General features: G+C 38.8%; 1 protein-coding gene across 1 annotated transcript in view; it reads right to left on the bottom strand.

Moving 5' to 3' along the window:
• Window positions 1-1,382: 1,382 nt before the first annotated feature.
• Window positions 1,383-18,048, bottom strand: part of LOC139960879 (uncharacterized) — a 42,717-nt gene continuing 26,051 nt past the window's right edge. Inside the window, exon 3 of the mRNA XM_071959547.1 lies at window positions 1,383-1,749. Coding sequence (XP_071815648.1) covers window positions 1,480-1,749 — 270 coding nt within the window. The 3' untranslated portion in view covers window positions 1,383-1,479. The remainder of the gene's footprint in view (window positions 1,750-18,048) is intronic.

Below are 18,048 nucleotides of genomic sequence, written 5' to 3'. Positions count from 1 at the left end.
AGGAATAACGGAAAAACGGTTAAACAGCTATGCTGCATTTAGGGAAAGGCTGGATCTCGAGTGAGATACAATAATTGAACTAGGTAAGTGATTGGAAGTAAAACAGCCAATGTTTGGTTTTTGCAGAGCTTTCGAGCAAAGCTCTGCAATAGCTCAGCGTAGTTGTTTAACAGTTTTTCCGTTATTCCTATACATAGGCGTAGGAGGCGGGGGGGGGGGGGGCTGGGGGGGGGGGCTGCAGCCCCCCAACCAAACTTTGTTGTGAAAATTCGGGCAGTATGCTAAGAATTTTTCGGGCACCTACTGGAAAAAGAATAATTTGCAGTGTGTTTTTCATTTTTTGGGGGGTGAAAATTCGGCAATATGCTGAGAATTTTTCGGGCATCTACTGAAAGAATAATAATTTGCAATGTGTTTTCAATTTTTGGGTGAAAATTCGAGCAATATGCTGAGAATTTTTCGAGCACCAACTGAAAGCATAATAATTTGCAAAGTGTTTTTCAATTTTTTTTGGTGAAAATTCGGGCAATATGCTGAGAATTTTTTCGGGCACCTACTGAAAGAATAATAATTTGCAGTGTGTTTTTCAATTTTTTTGGGGGGGGGGGGAATTTGGGCAATATGCTGAGAATTTTTCGGGCACCTACCAGTGGCGGAGCGTCCATACAGTCAGAGAGGGCGGATGCCCCCCTGACGGACTCAAATGGACTGCTGGCGCCCTTATCAGCTTTTTACCACTTTTTACTTATTCGCGATTATTGACTTTTTTATTGCTCTCTCAAATACCTATTGATATTTGTCACATTTTGTTGTTGCACTTTTCTGACAAATGGCAATGACACCTATTTATTCTTCGTTTATCTGCAAATTAGCGGGGCCCGGAAAGGGTCATTTCCGGCGATCTAGGGAGTATCTTTACTCAAAAAATTCTGTACGCTCCGCCCCAACCTGTGGTGGCGCTCCGCTTAGATAGTGTCGAAAGCGCCCCTACAGACCATTCTCTCCCCCCCCCCCCCCCGGACCTAGCTCCGCCACTGGCACCTACTGAAAGAAGAAGAATTTGCAATGTGTTTTTCAATGGTTAAACTTATATTATTATTATAATTATCATTATTGTTGTAACGACTTCCCCAATAATTATAACCAATATGGAAGGGTGATCAGACGGAAAATGATTTAATGTTATTGGCATGTGATGTAATAACCGATGAATGCCTATATGATAAACACAATAACATGTGGAATGCCCACTCTGCGCGCGAAAAATTTTGGTCATATTTTTCGGGCAAGTCGTTACAGCCCCCCCCCCCCAAATCAAATGAGGCTCCTACGCCTATGTTCCTATATATATATATATATATATATATATATATATATATATATATATATATATATATATATATATATATATATATACAAGCACCGATTCACACGCAATGTACAGGTAATATAGTACAGGTATAGTACAGGTGTCAGGTGCTACACTGTTGATGTGGCCGTTAATCCAGATGTCTGTCTTCCTTTTCCAGGTTGATAATACACACCTTGTGAAGATGAAATGTACGAGTCAGAGGACATGCCCAGCCGCTTCCTCCACATCCCCCAAATTTCGGATTTGAGAGTGAAGGCAAGAAAAATAAAAAGTCCTTGCAATGACGTGAATATGATAAAGAGATACCATAGCCAAGGTTCATCAAACAACGCAGCAACAAAGCCAGTGACCCAGGTTAACCCTAGGATTATGAAGATCTGAAGAATCAAAAATAGAATCAAAGCATATTTTAATGATATAATAGACTATAAGTTTCAAGTAGGCATCATTGAATTGTTAATATAGAACTATCAACCATAAAGAACCTTCACGCAATCGATTCCTGTTTTCCTAGACGTATGGGATTCCGAAATTCTTTTAGGTAATACGTTTGTTTGTTGTTTGCTTGTGTGTTTGATTGGAAATTTCGATTCTTCACAGTCAGGTAGCTGTAAGGATACTACTTTCATGAATCGCACTTTTTCCTATATAGCAATTATATGTTTAGTGACTCCGTAATGTAAACAAAATTGGAAGGAAGTGTTGCTCAGAATCACAGCCATTAACGACGCATATAAAGTTGCTGGTTATTAATTACCGAGGGAAATGCCAATGACATAAAGTGTAATTTACGTTCATCTATTTTTTTGTAACTCCATACTATCTCTTTAAGAATAATTTCAAAATTACGTTCGGAATAACAAGAACAGGTTTCTATATCGGTTTATACATTTGTCAAACTGACAATGTATGAACAAGCTTAAGTTTCAGAAAACTTGAAGCAGATATCAAATCTAGTCAGGAATCTCATGACTTTTCCTGAACTGGGAGGTTTTGAAAGCTTGGTGTATATTCTAGATAGATTGACCGTGAGTCGTTATCATTGACATCAGTGCATACTAAATTAAAAAAACAAGCGGCATCTCTCACACTGTTCAAACTAATTTACAGGCACTATGAGCCATAAGAACACGGTTTCTTGAAATAATATCCACATAACAGCGTTTTTAATGAATAACTGTGATTGTATCATATACAAACGTATCCTGCTAAGGTTATGGGATGTCATAGCCACATTATAAGAAGAAAAAGAGAGGAAAAAGAGAAGAAAAAACTTCTCACCTTTGAATAAATCACCAATTCACGTAAGTCCAAAGAAATGTCCAAGACCAGATATTACTGAGCATAAGGTACGATGAAGTGTAGAAATACCGGCGAAGATAAGTAGTAACTGAGCCACTACAAGGCAACCACAAAGGTTCATGATTATAATGTTTGCTAGTCTGGTTCTTAATGTAGGAAATACGGAGTAGCTGATCAATGTTAAAAGCAGTGCAATCACCGAAAGAGAAATACCAACCGTGCTCAGGATACTTTGTGTTTGGGAATATTGAGGCAAAAACCTATAAGTCACAACGGTGCCAGAGGCTTCCAAAAAGTTACACACCTGTATGTCACCATTTTGTTGTATTGTATACATATCTGGAGTAAATTGAATCGATATATCCGCCGCATATACTAAAACACTGGACTCGTTTTCCAAAGGGAGAAAGACGTTTGAATCGAGTGTAATCATCGGGCATGATGATACTTCACTAGAGTTAAATACGCATCTTTGTACTAAAATGTCCTCTGATGAGATGTTACCATGTGTTGATGAAAATTGAAATAAATGTCGAATCTTTATTTGAGATACGTCAGTAGTTTCCGATGAATTTTGGAAAAGAATTCCAGCAGTAATATTACCAGATGTTCTCCACTGAGGTTCACTGTACCATTCCGAATCACAATATAGGGTCGGGTCCTCCACTTTGGATGGACAGTACGCCACAAACTCCACAATGTTCAAACTTTTGCATACGTCTGAATTTTGCAAAGATGTACTGCCAGCTTTTGCCAAGAGACTTCCAATTATTTCGAAAGAAGTCGTGACAACTTCTAAAACAACCTGTTCTTGGCTCGTCATTCTGCACGATGTATTGTAATGTTCCATGTTAGCTTGTAAAAGTAATACCAAATCCGCTGGTAGGCAATTAAAAGTTGTTTCCATGTTCTCCAAACAAGAATTGTTGATAAAGTTTACGTTGTCAGCTTTCATATGTATAGAATAGTGATTACATTCTTCTGACGAATTTGTAGTAATATTTGGCAGTTGTACGCATAGTGAACTTCTCAGAACGTAACCACTAGGACATGTTAATAGTTTGCACTTAGCCTCGAGTGGATCAAAAACCTGTCCAACGTTACAAGTCACAGATATTTCTTGGATCCTTTCATTGTTTTTTGTGATTGATATACCACCAGAATTACCACCAAAATTAAAGGTTATAGAAATTGGTACGAGGGGCGGTGGTGGCGGTTGGGGTGTTGGGCATATGCTTTCACCGGTTTCGTGGTCATAGAGACACGGCACCGCTAAAATGGGCGGATTTACATTGAAGGAAACTCTGTCATCATATCTCAGACAGATCTCAAAAACCTCATAGTTGATATATTTATGAGAAGAATAGTAACATTCAACACAGAAGGTATTTTTGAAGTACCCTCCAATCCAAATGGGAGCTGCTATGGTCGAACATTTGTGTCTGATATCCTCGCTAGTTGTGTTGTCGTCACATGTATCGATAACGTCATCGGTAATTTCAAAACAAGGTATTACAGATAACACGTAAAATGGATGATCTGAAGGTGGAAGGAAGGACAAGCTTTGACAGTTTTCTCTCAGTAGAAAGATTTGATGTTTAGCGGTCAGGTTCGTAGCTGTTTTAAAAATATCACTGTCTTCACAATCTTGAGCCTCGAATGACCAAGGTGAAAGGTCGGATAAATCCTCTCCATGACAGACAGCACAGTAAATATTTCTGTAGGTTAGTCCTTTCCTTGATAAAACTGGAATACCAGATAAATTATCTTCCATTCTACCCACGGTGATATCTGTGTCGTCGCCTGTGATGTCACATTCGTTAGGCCCCGTCCATGTATCTGGACATTTAGACACCATCCAGTATTTCTTCTGTGATATGACATCCGTAGCACACTGAAAGTAATCTCTCATCTCGGGAAGAACTTCAGACAAAAATATGTCGGTGTCGGTATCATTGGAACAGCGATTACTTTTTTCGATAGTATTGTAACAACAATCTTGGAATAATTCACAAGCTGGGTGACAAGAACATTTGACCGATGTCAGAGAACCACATGAAGAACTACATTCATAATCTCTAGCGCAGTACTCTGCAGTCCATAAAATTACTGTAACGTGAATGGAAAAGAAAGAATAACTATAAAACCTCACTTCTACTTACGTTGACAATAATGCAAATGTCAAGTAGTAATTTCCTCCGATTGCCAGATTGCATAGCTAATATAAAACTTGTTCAATTGAAATCAGTGTTTGCTGGCGATGAGATATGCAAATCCGTGAATTGCCTTCTTCTTGTAAGTTTTCTGACATATCCATAATATATTTTGGTACAGAAACTGATAGCGATGTATATATAATGATGTTTGACATATGACAGGGAACTGATTGTTTTCACGGGAGTAGAAATTTCTAAATCTTGCTTATGTTGTTTTGAAGCGTAATTCATGTCTTATTCCATTCCGATATTTAATCGTAGAAATGTTGACTATATTTTAAAAAAAAAGTAAATACTTTTTTTCGATAGATTTGTAACAACAATCTTGGAATAATTCACAAGCTGGGTGACAAGAACATGTGACCGATGACAGAGAATCACATGCAAAATGGCATTCATAATCACTAGTACAGTAGTCAAGTACGGTACGGTACTGGAAAAGAAAGAATAATTAAAACCTCCGTTGGCGGACAAATTTAATACTAACATTGAAGAGAAAACTATTCTACACTGTTAATTAAGAACACCTCCTTAATACATTGTCCCTAACTCGCAAAATGGGTGATTGTATATAGCCTACTTTGGCTGGCTATAGTCAAACACTATCTTTCTCCAGGAAGGGGACTTAAGAAGATGGACTGTGATATTTTAGGGTGGATTTACTCCAAGAGTTTTATAATTTTCTCGTTGATATATTTAATATGTTGCTAAGCTGTTAAAGGTCTCTGCTTTTTGTTCTTTGTGGATTAGTGATATATTGTAAAGGAAAGTTAGGAGACTATCATATAAATTTATCTGATGCTTCTTTCACCCTGCGATTGTCAGATGCATATACAAAATAAGACCAAATTTATCACATCTTGGTGTTATACAAAATACAATGAAGATGTGGTTTGACCTAAAAATACATAATTTTCAAGTAAACAGCTGCACCCATCACACAGTTCCAGTCAAGAGGGGGGGGGGGGGGAATTAATGAAATGTCAAAAAGTGTGAATTAATTGTATCCTGCAGTTGCATTATCACGTATGGAACAAAGGGTAAAGTGCTATGTCAGGTAGAGCATCAATCAAATAAAATATTAAAAGCATCCTTGTGTACTAAGTGGCCGGGTGGAAGGGAGCATTCCCCGTCCCCCTCCCCTCCCCTCCCCTCCCGCCCTTCCCAATAACTCTCTTCTAGAGTATTGCAATCACGTGTCAAGTGTCCGCATACCAGCCCTACAATTCACGCAAACTTTATTGCAAATTTGTCTGTGAAATTACATTATTTTCTAGGGAAGAGAAGGAAAATCAATTTCCGCTTGCTAAATTGTACCAAATTTTCCATCTCAGTAGAATGTTCTTTCGCAAATGCACATCAGTGAGAAGCGCCGTCTGTTTCACATGTGTATTACAAATTTATCAGATTAGGCATATGTCACGTACGGTAACCGGTATCGATTTGTGACCGATTGGTAGCTTCCATGATCCAGTATACCTTAAACTACTGTGACGAAACTATGACAAAAGTAGTAACATATCATGGGCTTGATCGGGAGAGTTGGTTTCTATAATGTTTACCGAATGCAATATCACAACAGTGGCATACAATGTTACAAACTATATAAGAACAAGTTAGAAGTGGATTATATCAGAAGGAAGGTCTGTGATTTCATGATTGCAGACGTTCTTCAAAAGATTTATTTGCCTCTCATAACTTGTGTTGTTATTGGCGCTACAATTTTCCTACATTTGGAATGTTGGTTTCGTTGATATTGTTAATTTCATTTAGAAATTCTTTCACTAGTCTGTGAGAATATTCCTTCAATCCGTAGTGGATAAGTGCATGCATGACTTACATATTGGAAAAGAAAGACATTTTCAGTTCAATTGACATATGATAACATCATTAAAATCTGATGTAGCAATACAAATTCATAACAAGAATCCCCTAATTACAAAACAATTTAATCTCTACGATATAAATTGTTATCAAGACGTAAAAATTGAGCCCATTTGAAGGCAAATGTCCAGCAAGTTTGCTAAACAATGAATTTCAGTCACACGAATATCCCTGTGATGCGATGAACAAAAGGTGTCGTGGCGCGGTTTTGTGATACAAACATCAATGTCATCCCCTGTTTACAACAACAATTGTTCGCCACATATACAATACAAATGATTAACGAGATAAAATTGATTATTTTAGTTAAACGAGTACTTATTTTTTTTTTAAATCATGACAATATTTTGTTAACGATATGAATTCAAAGTTATTTCATTATGAACACTTGTTACTTCCTCTTGTTTATTTCCTCAAATCGTTTTTTAAGGACAAAGAAAACCAAATTATCCCTACGACAATATATCTGACATACTAATATCAAAGTGTTAACAACTTGGTGTATTAACACCAATGATTGCACTTCCATTGTCACACAGACGGCACGCCTCATGCTATATTCAAAACATAAGTAGACCTAATACGTACTTGGAACTGTTTGAAGTGACAAGGCTTTACGTGGTACGACCTTGTTAGCCTACATATGGTTACCTCAACTTCATTCGCGGTTCCTTGTTACAATATTTAATGAATGGATCCACCCTAACACCAGTAATAACCCCCACCCCGTCTTTCTCCCAGCCACGCCTCCGTAACCAAATCGAGCCCGCATTTTCGAAGATCTTAGAAATAATATGAAAGAGAACATAACGAAACTTGATCACAATATCATCACTCAATGAAGCATTTTGGGTTGTGGACTTTACCCTCGGTTAAGCATCCCCCCCACCCCTACCTCACCATACCAACCAGGGGGAGAACACCGGCAACGATACGTTTACTCTGCTCACAAAACACCGCAGACCCCATTAGCCACACAGCGAACTGCGTACTTACGTATTGGAGGTGGTTCCGTTTCTGGTTCCGACTCTCCTAGTACCACGATTACGTGAATACTCCAAAGCACTGTGAGGACACTTTTCAGATTTGTATATAAAGCCATGTTTTGTTGTATATACTTTACTTTCCAACGAGAAATCCAATAGCAGAAAAAATACTGAAGCAGGTTGTCATAACTGACAAACGAAATATACAAGATTATATATGTATATTGTTTGGAATATATAAGATCGGTTTGTATGCAAAAAAAGCGTTCGGTTTATTCAGGGAGTTGTTATTGAATAATAACTCCCTGGTTTATTGGTATCAGCATGGAGGTAAAACAGTTCTGTTTTACCTCCATGGTATCAGATATCTTTACGGAAATGCAAGACAATGGTAACACGATACAGGTATCGCCTGCAGCTATAACCAAGTCGAAACCAGGGTATGTTTTTACTACAATATGTAGAAGATATACAAAAGTTGTGACGACATGATAAGAAGACACCACGGTGAAATGAAGCTTAGCTTAGCTAGGCTATATAGATATGCGTATCCCTAAAATTATACCGCCAATCTCGTATCATGAGTTTCCGTAAGAGCTGAGTGCTTACATGGAATGAAGTATGCTGTTAAGATAACCCGTACATTATAGATGAAAGTTTAACGTACTATTACTGTGGCACGCCGTTTGTACAATGTAACAGTGTTTTACTAAGATGATGTGTAGTATATATATATGTTACCTTTCAAAGGGAATCGCTATACCAGGGAGTTGCAATGGAAACCCCTTGGTTATACATACCTGACGATGATCACCGCAGTCACAGTCTCGATGGAAGGGGACTGGGAATGAGAGCTGATCAGTCGTTTAGTTGTATGGTTTCGTGCCCAGGTTCTTTCTTGGGTGACTTTTCTTGAGAAGTCACACACTGAGCATTTGCGGTATAATCATTAGCCTCTGAAGTCAAAAGTGGTATTACCGATTAATGAAAAATATCTGTAAAATTAATAAGAACAAATCAACCCTATGAAAGAAGAAAACTTTGCAATAGAGGAGTTGTTATTTCAACAGAATATAACGACGTGAATTCTCGACTTTTGGGATTTGTGAAATGACAGGTTTCGAGGTATTTTGTTGAACGTCATTCGATGTCATTAGAAAGGTACGTGCTCCTGAATTTCCCCCAACAATCTTCTTCAGTCTCAATATTGTTGATAAACATTCCCCGAAATGAGTAAAGTGCATGGAACTTGTCATACTGAGAGATAAATCTTGTTCAGGGTTACTGATATAGCCAATTGGAGTTATGGGAGTCGTGCTGGTATCAATTTTGTCATTCGGTGTATGACCGTGCTGAAAATGATAAAAGAGTTGAGCCCTATGTGAATATCAGTGGTTTTGCTTTCAATTTGAATGATCAGTAACTTTTGCATACGCCAGAATGTGTCCCACTAACTAACCCCATGATATCAATGATAACGAATGAAAATGTTATAAGAAACAGTGGATAAGACAAATGGTTAAATTTAGGAATTTCATCCAATTTTTCACACTTGCTTCTAGTTCAAAAGGATATCATACGCAATATGTCTAAAAAATAATTTCGGTGGTAGAAAAAAAGCAAAGTGACAATATGTATGGAAGAGACAATGTTCGACTTTGTTACTTGACTAGCCCAATTTCTTAATTATTGTTTGTTATGATGGTAATTTATCGAATGTAAACTATCTTTATATTAGATTTTAAAAAAAACACTCCGATCTTCAGGAAGTTGATCATATAGTAAGTGGTTCTGTGAGGTCCCTCAAAAGTCTTACTTGCCTATCATAATTTGTTATTGATTTATCCTTCAAATTGTGATAAATTTGGAATGTTTGTTTCGTGGTTAGTGTTCAGAGCCTGAATTTCTTTCAACTAATCTGTGAGAAAACTCCTTCGATCTTTTGTGGATAACTGATTTACACAGTATAAAGAAAAACCGAAAAGTTGTCTCGGCTTAATGTATCTGCTTCTGTGCGAGAGGATGCATTCCGCATGGGAAGTTTTTTTTGGGGGGGGGGTTAACGCTTTGAGATTTGCAGAATCGATTAGAGAAGGCGAAATAGACAAATAAAATATTATGCTTAAATTAGGACATTGTACACAACTTTTTAACTCATTAAACTGATTTTTTACCCGCAGGAGCTCACGTTGTTTACATTACAAATCAACTCAGTTGATGCCTGAGAGTTTATAGCACCATCAACTTTCGTTTTCTATTGCTTTATTTAAATCAAATTTTTAAGACTTGCATTTAGATCAAAATGATATCATACGCAATATGTCTATAAGAAAACAGAATAAAAGCTCCTTATATATTCGTATTTTGATGGAGTGTCGTTTTAAAATCTTTCGTATACTTCCTATGTCCTAATCTCTCGTTTGTTAATTGGTAAGTATTGGGTAATAAGAGGAAGTCCTCTACTGTGAGTTAAAAGCATAGGCGTACGAGGCGGGGGTCAGGGGGCAGACTGCCCCCCCCCCCAAATTTCCAGAGGACAAGAAATTCGGGCAAAAGTCCTGAAAAATTCGGGCAGCCTAAGAGGAGAAAAAAATATATATGTATATTTAAATATGCAGTAGCTTGCCCGAATCTTTTTCAAATATTTGCCCGATAATTCTGTGGAGAGCGTTTTATGTTATTTGTTTTGTGACATTAATATGAATATAGGCCTAATGATTTTCTTTATTTAGCAACATGTTGCCCGAATATTTCCTTGTAACACCATCCAGCTCATCTGGGCTACCACGCTTTTTGCACTATCAAAATTTGTCTAACTAGTCAACTGTATACCTGGACATCCCCGACATGAGTGTATAAGAAACGTTTTCTTGTTCATGGATGGTGGCGGGGGGGGGGGGGGAGTGCCTACAAGCCTAGAAGTACAGGTTTATCGTATTCTTTGTTATTTTTTATACTTTTTTTTGTGAGACAAATTGCAGTCTCACCCGACACAGCGACATTATCCCGCCTACGTGTCGTTGAACAATGTATGTTTTTCTGGAGGTGGCTGAGTACTGTGTTAAAATAACAAATACGGTAACTAAATAGGAGCTTAAAAAAATATACTGTTCTATTTTTCCCCTTCAAAGTGACGTTACCATTTTTCTTCTTCTAATTTACAAAATTTTTGGGGAAGTGTAAATTTCTAAAACGTGAGATTATAAAATAAAGACTGTTTAGATGCAACTTGCAAGGCCTCAGAAGGGCCATTTCCGGCAATCTGAGAGGCATTTTTGGCCAAAAAAGTTCTTGTACGCTACGCGCCAACTGATGGTGGCGCTCCGCTTAGATAGTGTCCAGAGCCTTATATATAAGGCTCTGATAGTGTCCAGAGCCTTATATACAGAGTTTCCAGAGCCGTCTCTATATACGGCTCTGATAGAGTCACGGGAACTTTCGGGCACAAAAGTTTCTGCCCCCCCCCCCCCCCAAACTGAAATGGTCCCGTACGCCTATGGTTAAAAGTGCATTTGTTTGCAAAAAGTTGAGGATCGCCTCTAAAATGATAAATTTGCAGAGATTCGATCCGTAACCATCATCGGAGATTTCTTGTCAGAAGTGGGGGGGGGGGGGGGTTGCAGACCATTGATGAAATAAAAAGTCATAACTGCTGGCTCACTATCTAAGTGGAGCGCCACCATAAGTTGGCGCGAAGTGCACAAGAATTTTTTGGCAAATATTGCCTCCCAGATTGCAGTAAATGGCACTGCCCAGGCCTTGAAAAGCTGCATTTAACCAGGGGCGTATGCAGGATTTTCTAACCCGGGGGGGGGGGCGCGTATTACTATCTAAGCGGAGCGCCACCATTGGTTGGCGCGCAGCGTACAAGCAAATTTCTGGTTTTGGTACCCCCAGATCACCGGAAATGGCACTTCTCGGGCTTGAAACTGACCAACCATATGTACACTTTTGCCTGAGAACCAAGTTTTTTCCAGATACTTTTTTCTCATCTAACCTTTTTGAAGATTGTCACCAGTCACACATCACGTTCGACTTCATCACATATCCTGTGGATCATTGCTTTTGTAGGTGATTCTTCATCGCGGCCCACAATATCCGTCAGCCCCACCGTTCAGAATTTGAAAATTCACAATTCTCGTGAATAAATTCACTTCAAAACAGACCCATAATGTTGCACAAAATATCATCTATGGACAACCGATATAGAAAAACCTCCTTCAAACCCTAACAGACGGGTCAAAATTGCACGAGTATGATGAAGTATGATGAAGAATGTTGGTTAGCAAATTCAGACGGCTACTAAAAAATTTCGTTGAAGGAAATACAAATATACCAGATATTTCCGAAACCGAACACTACACATATCGACAGTTTTGATCATGGGTGCAGATCAGTCTTGGATAATGGTGGGGACGCGTGTCTGTTCTATGACACTATCTAAGCGGAGCGCGACCATGGGTTCGCGCATGGCGTGGGATTTTTTTTTTGGGCAAATATACCTCCCAGATCGCCGGAAATAACACTTCCCAGACCTAATGATGCTCCTAAACCTCCTTAAGTTTTAGATCTCATGGCTTAGAAATTTAGTTTGAAGAAATACATGGGCGTCTGCAGAAAGAAAATCAGGGACAAATAATCCAAGTAGACTTATGTATATACGATGGGTCTGGGGTCCTCTCCCAGAAAACAAATATAGACTGCCGCAAATGCGATTTTCGTCCTATATTTAACAACTGTGGATAAAATACAATAAAATGAGAACTGCTGCATGTCATTTGCAAAATGCTGGATCAAACTGCGCCAAAGTTCAATACAGGGAAACTTGAAATGCAGCTATTGGTCAAGACAAATTGGTGGGGCCACGGTATATCATGTCCCCACTACTGAAAAAGTTGGTTGGGACGCGTCCCGCTGTCCTCACCAGGATCTGCGCCCATGGTTTGGAGGCTGTTTATCGTGGAACGCCATTTTCATGCTCACTGATATGATGTGATATCTGCTGTTTGCTTTACAAATTCGAATAATTTTGTCACTGTTCCTCTTTCTCTTCCCGTTTTCTTGCCGTATTTTCTACTCCATCCTTTTCTCCTTTTCTCTCTTTCTTCTTTTTCTTTTCCTTCCTTCACCTCGTTGAAGTTGGCAAGTGTATACAGTTGCAAAGCTATTCAACAGCAACAAAACGTTATTTTGTGTATGTCTGTTGTGGGGTGAAGTTAGCGCTATGAGCTACAAGTTCCAATGCGCAAGGTGGGGGAAAGGGGCTAGAAATATTGTGTGGGTCAATTCTAACTCGGTTTTCGGTCGTTAATTGTTGATGTAGCCTACCAGGTAAAAGGTTGAAATGACTTTAACAATTTCAAATTAATAATTTGATTTATTATGCCATTTGGAGCACATAACATGGCTATAACAGAACATTACTGGCAAAAACTAGGGGGGGGGGTTGATTGTGTGGGCCAACCCCCCTCTTCAAAAAGTGGGGGGGGGGTTAAAACCCCCCAACCCCCCTGTTTCTCCGCCACTGGAGGCATACAACCTGCCCATTATCTATAGTTTACCGTTCGAAAGCAGTTGGTATTCTGAATCGATTTTATTTCAAGTCGAATGGTGGATTTGGAGTCTTTAAGACATCTGCAACTTATTTGTAAACTTTTATATCACATTATTTATGCTTTACTTTGGATATTTCAAACACCATCCCTACTACAAATTCGCTAACGGTAGCATAGAGTTATCAAAGCCTAAAATGTTCCATTGTCACGTGTGATTGCTAATTTCTGTCGGTACCATGGGAAACCATTCAAAATTGTCTGGAAGTATACTAGTGCAGTACGCCAGTATAATTGAACACTTCTCAATGTCTGTAAGTACACTTGTACACTACAGTAGTAAAATTTAAAACTCCTAAATGTCTGGAAGTACACTAGTACAGTACACCAGTATAATGTAGCACTTTTCATTGTCTGGAAATACACTAGTACACTACACTAGTATATTTTAACACTTCTCAATGTCTGCAAGTACACTGGTACACTGCAGTAGTATACTTTAACACTTCTCAATGTCTGGAAGTATACACTTAATATCCTTGGTTTGAGTACTAGAACGAATACAATACTTGCGAATAAGAGTAAGTATTAACCCTGCCCTATTAAGTCATGTACTAGATGTATTACGGTACGTCATGCATAGAGTCCCAGTATAAATCCACGGAGTGTGTTATATGGAATACGGCGAGTACTAACATATAGACGTTTCAATACGGGTTCAGTACGCTTACGCATGTACGAAACCATGAAAGGTGTTGTCTGCATACCTATGTATATGCAGCGTGAATGTAGTAGAGAGCACTTTTAGTACAATCATTATGCATAATATATGTTTTCTTCTATTTATGTCTTCCTTTCCCAGCCTGCCCGAAAGGAAAGCGGGGGAGTCGGCTGCAGTCAGCGCTCTCCAGTAGAATTATTCAGCGCTGAGCCAAGTAACGTTAATATGCTGGAAACGTCATGACGAGTGTCTTATTAGAATTTAACAGCGATCTTACTATTACGATACTTGTTGCGTTTGGTGAGGTGGAATTCACAGCTCTATATCCTTGGTGCAGGGTGATTCAATACGGTATGCACCGTACTCAATATTATGGGTAATCTACTTTATTACATATCTGTATTATATATTCGGTTGCCTGTATACCGGTACTTCAATATTTCCAAATTAAGTATCTTGCAGAAAATATAACCTTGTGCCACCAGAACCATTTCAACGTATCATCCTTGTTTCATCAACCAAAAAATATATAAATAGAAATAAGAGAACGAAGAACATACAAGCACCCGTCGAATCGGTTTCGATCACAAACCTCTCTTTAAATGGAAGGGCGTCACCCGGCATCCGGTACAGGTATGTGTTAGTGAGATCATGATATACAACAATTTCACACAAAAACCGAAAACCTCAGCTCATTAATCGACATTTAAGGATGGATAATCCTTTCTATTTTCTGATTCGAAGGTTTTAAAAATCACAACATTTCGGTTTTGTGTATTTCATGTTTATCTTTCAGGACAAGCGCTCTCTAAACAGTTGGAAATGCTCCCGAATGATTAGTTTTGAGATTATTTTTCTCGTAATTTCCTCATTGTGTTTTCCTATTGTCTTTTATTTCCTTCTTTCTTTCTTTTTTTGGTCTCATTAAGACTTATAACCATAATTAGCCCATACATAATGAACCTTTAATATTGACAGTTTGGTTTAATAACTATTTACATTCTTTATATATGTTTAAGTACGTATCGAAACAACCTGATTGATCGTGGATCTGAATTTTTGCAAAGAATCATACTATCACCTTTAGCTTATATATTTTGCAGACCACCCCGCCCCCCCCCCCTTTTTACCTCCTAAACAGCTAAGTGTTGACACTGAAACCATGCATTCATTAGGTCATATTCAGAATCTTGGTGTTATGTTGGCATCTCCATTACAGAAAATAAAACGGGGGCGATAAACATTTTACTCCGGTGTAGTCTTACTACAGTGTAGTACCACGATTTGAACACGAGTGCATGATCACAGATGACCAGTCAAAATGCCGAAAGGGGTTTCCATTTATGCGCCACACATGTACACTACCATCCGCACTGCCATGTACTTTTTTAGAAAAGCCTCTCAAGTTAGACCCTGGGAAAGTCTTGATCCACTTTCAACCCCAATACCCTCTGACCTATATATTGAGACTGTAACCACGTGATCATGATGGCGTACCGTAAAGTGAGGTACCACATGTAAACATGTAAATAAATTGATATCAAGAAATATTAATACATATCGACAAGGGGTAGGCGGAGCCAAAAAGAATATTCGGTGATATTAGCAGCCAAATTTGATAAGTGATGTTAGCAAATAATACTCGACATCACAAAAACTAATACGACAGTCATGAAGAAACCTGCATAGGAGTATGTCATATAAGCACAACAACGTAAAAGCATGCATAATATACAAAGTCACAAAGATGGAATGCATACCTACAGGTTTCACCTCAACCGGTTGTACACCATGGCAGTTGTAGTCCCCATTGTTCGCAAGCAAGGGCGGCGGAAGCACTTTTAATCTGGGGGGGGGGGGGCACCGACGTCGAAGGGCACTTTGCAGAAATTCGATTGGACTGATACAGCCTGATATTTAGTACCCTTTATAACTCTTATTGTATTATCTTATTTGCGTATACACATCACTCCATCAACGCCCGCCCCCCCCCCCACCCTCAAGGAAAATATGCATACTAGCACTGCAATACTGCAATATCCAATGTGCAAATTGGGAAACAAGGAACAAGTTTTCTTTTGAGACAGAATGAGGTGAAATCATGCTAGTTGCTAATGTAGGAACTTCCGAATTAGAGTTTATATCTTGTTAATATCTTAACAAATTGTTTCCATTCGAAATAGCTTTGAGTTTGACCCACATAAATTCATTAAAAGTCAGGGGCGTAGCCAGGATTTGCAAATTTGTGTGCACGACTATCTGAGCGGAGCGCCACCATCAGTTGGCGCGGAGCGTGCAAGAACATATTTGGTTTTACAATGCCCTCAGATGGCCGGAAACGGCCCTTCCCGAGTGTTCATTTTGGTTCCCTGGCCTCTTGCTAACTTGAGACACCTCAATTTTTATGTAGAAAAAGGGCACATTTTTAACCTGAGGAAAAGTGGGGGGCACGTGCCCCCTGTGCCCCCCCCCGGTTCCGCCGCCCTTGTTCGCAAGCCATGTTACTCACCTCAAGAGTGCGACCACACCTGATGGCAAAGTGTCCAAGCACTGAGGCATCAACACGATCGGTAGGCATATACATTTTGTTGAAACCGCAATGGTGCACGGCAGGTAACATTACGATGAACTTTCACAATATATTGCCAAACACAACGCATCGCATCTTAGGAGGGATATAATTGGATCAACCACTCCCACAATTCAAAACAATACGGTGATGAGATCGACTATCTAATTCCAAACATTACGGTGATTAGAACAGACCCTCGCAACTTGAGTTACTATTTCCGTAACCATCCATGGGTCGGGTTATGTACCCAACATATATGTGAAACACATCAATCAAGAGTAGTAGTAGTACAACCGTAGTATTTAACAAAGGCGAGGAATTCGCTTATTATAGTTTGTATAATTATCTTTCGTAAATACGTGCTTGGCAAGGTCAGCCACTATTTACTCCTTACATTGAATGGGCACTTGACTTGCTTCTTCCGTCTTTCTATTTTTTGTTTCGTTTTAGGGGTTGACTTTTTAATATTTAAACGCCCCCATTTATTTATTCGACTTCGTTTAGAGTCCACAATTGGATGTTCAGAGGATGATGATTAAGTTCCACGTCCGTATAACCATTAGCCATAGTACGTATTGGGAACGCTGAAGCGCCCCCCCCCCCCCCAATTACAAGGCACGAGTCTCTCATGAAGAGGACCGTTTCGTGAAAGGGACTTTTTAAAATTCTCTACCGCATTGACTTGACAATATCTTCAGCAGTTATTACATCTGGCCTGTAACTTCAATTGACTATCCACTATAGTATCTGCCTTAAATCTCTACAGAGATGTTGTACAATTCTTTTGTCACGGTCAAACTCCATTTATTAAGTTGATGGGCATCAGGACGATGATGAAGGAGTTTGGGGTCAATGATCCTCATGATTTTTGGCTTCTTTGTCTCAAAATAGGCGTGAGTTTTGAATACAGTTAGAGAACATAGGCTATGTACTTCGTTCCTGCTACTGTGATCAGGTATTTAAGAATAGCGCCCTCTCTTAGACCCCTGTTTTTTGTTTTTCTTAGTCCGTCTGTGTAGTAGGTCACTAAACTACTAAGTGGTTTCCATATGAGCTCAAATGAACTTAGAAATGAATATGTATTACATAAAATTCCTCCTATGATCCATATAAATATGCATATCTGGAACAACATAAACAGTAAAACATTCAACATTTTGTTTGCAAAGAGTTTTGTGAGTGTTCTTTTTAGGAAGAAGAACAAACAAGCAAACAAAGCTGCCAAGAGAATAAAAAACTGATTTCCTAACTACTTTTCTTTTTCTACCAATTTTCTACAAAGTTTCATGCAAAACTACTTCTGGACCACTTCCTAACAACACTTACTTGTTAACTACATAAACTAGTTATTTCAATCAAAAAACACCAACAAATCAACTCCCACTTGCCATCGTTTCATCCCCTTTCCTACATTAGCAACTTTCCCTTTACAAAATAAAAATA

This window comes from Apostichopus japonicus, chromosome 20 (assembly GCF_037975245.1).
Source record: "Apostichopus japonicus isolate 1M-3 chromosome 20, ASM3797524v1, whole genome shotgun sequence".
NCBI lineage: Eukaryota > Metazoa > Echinodermata > Holothuroidea > Aspidochirotida > Stichopodidae > Apostichopus > Apostichopus japonicus.
Note: the sequence above shows the minus strand (reverse complement) of the source record. Positions and strands in the feature narration are given on the sequence as shown.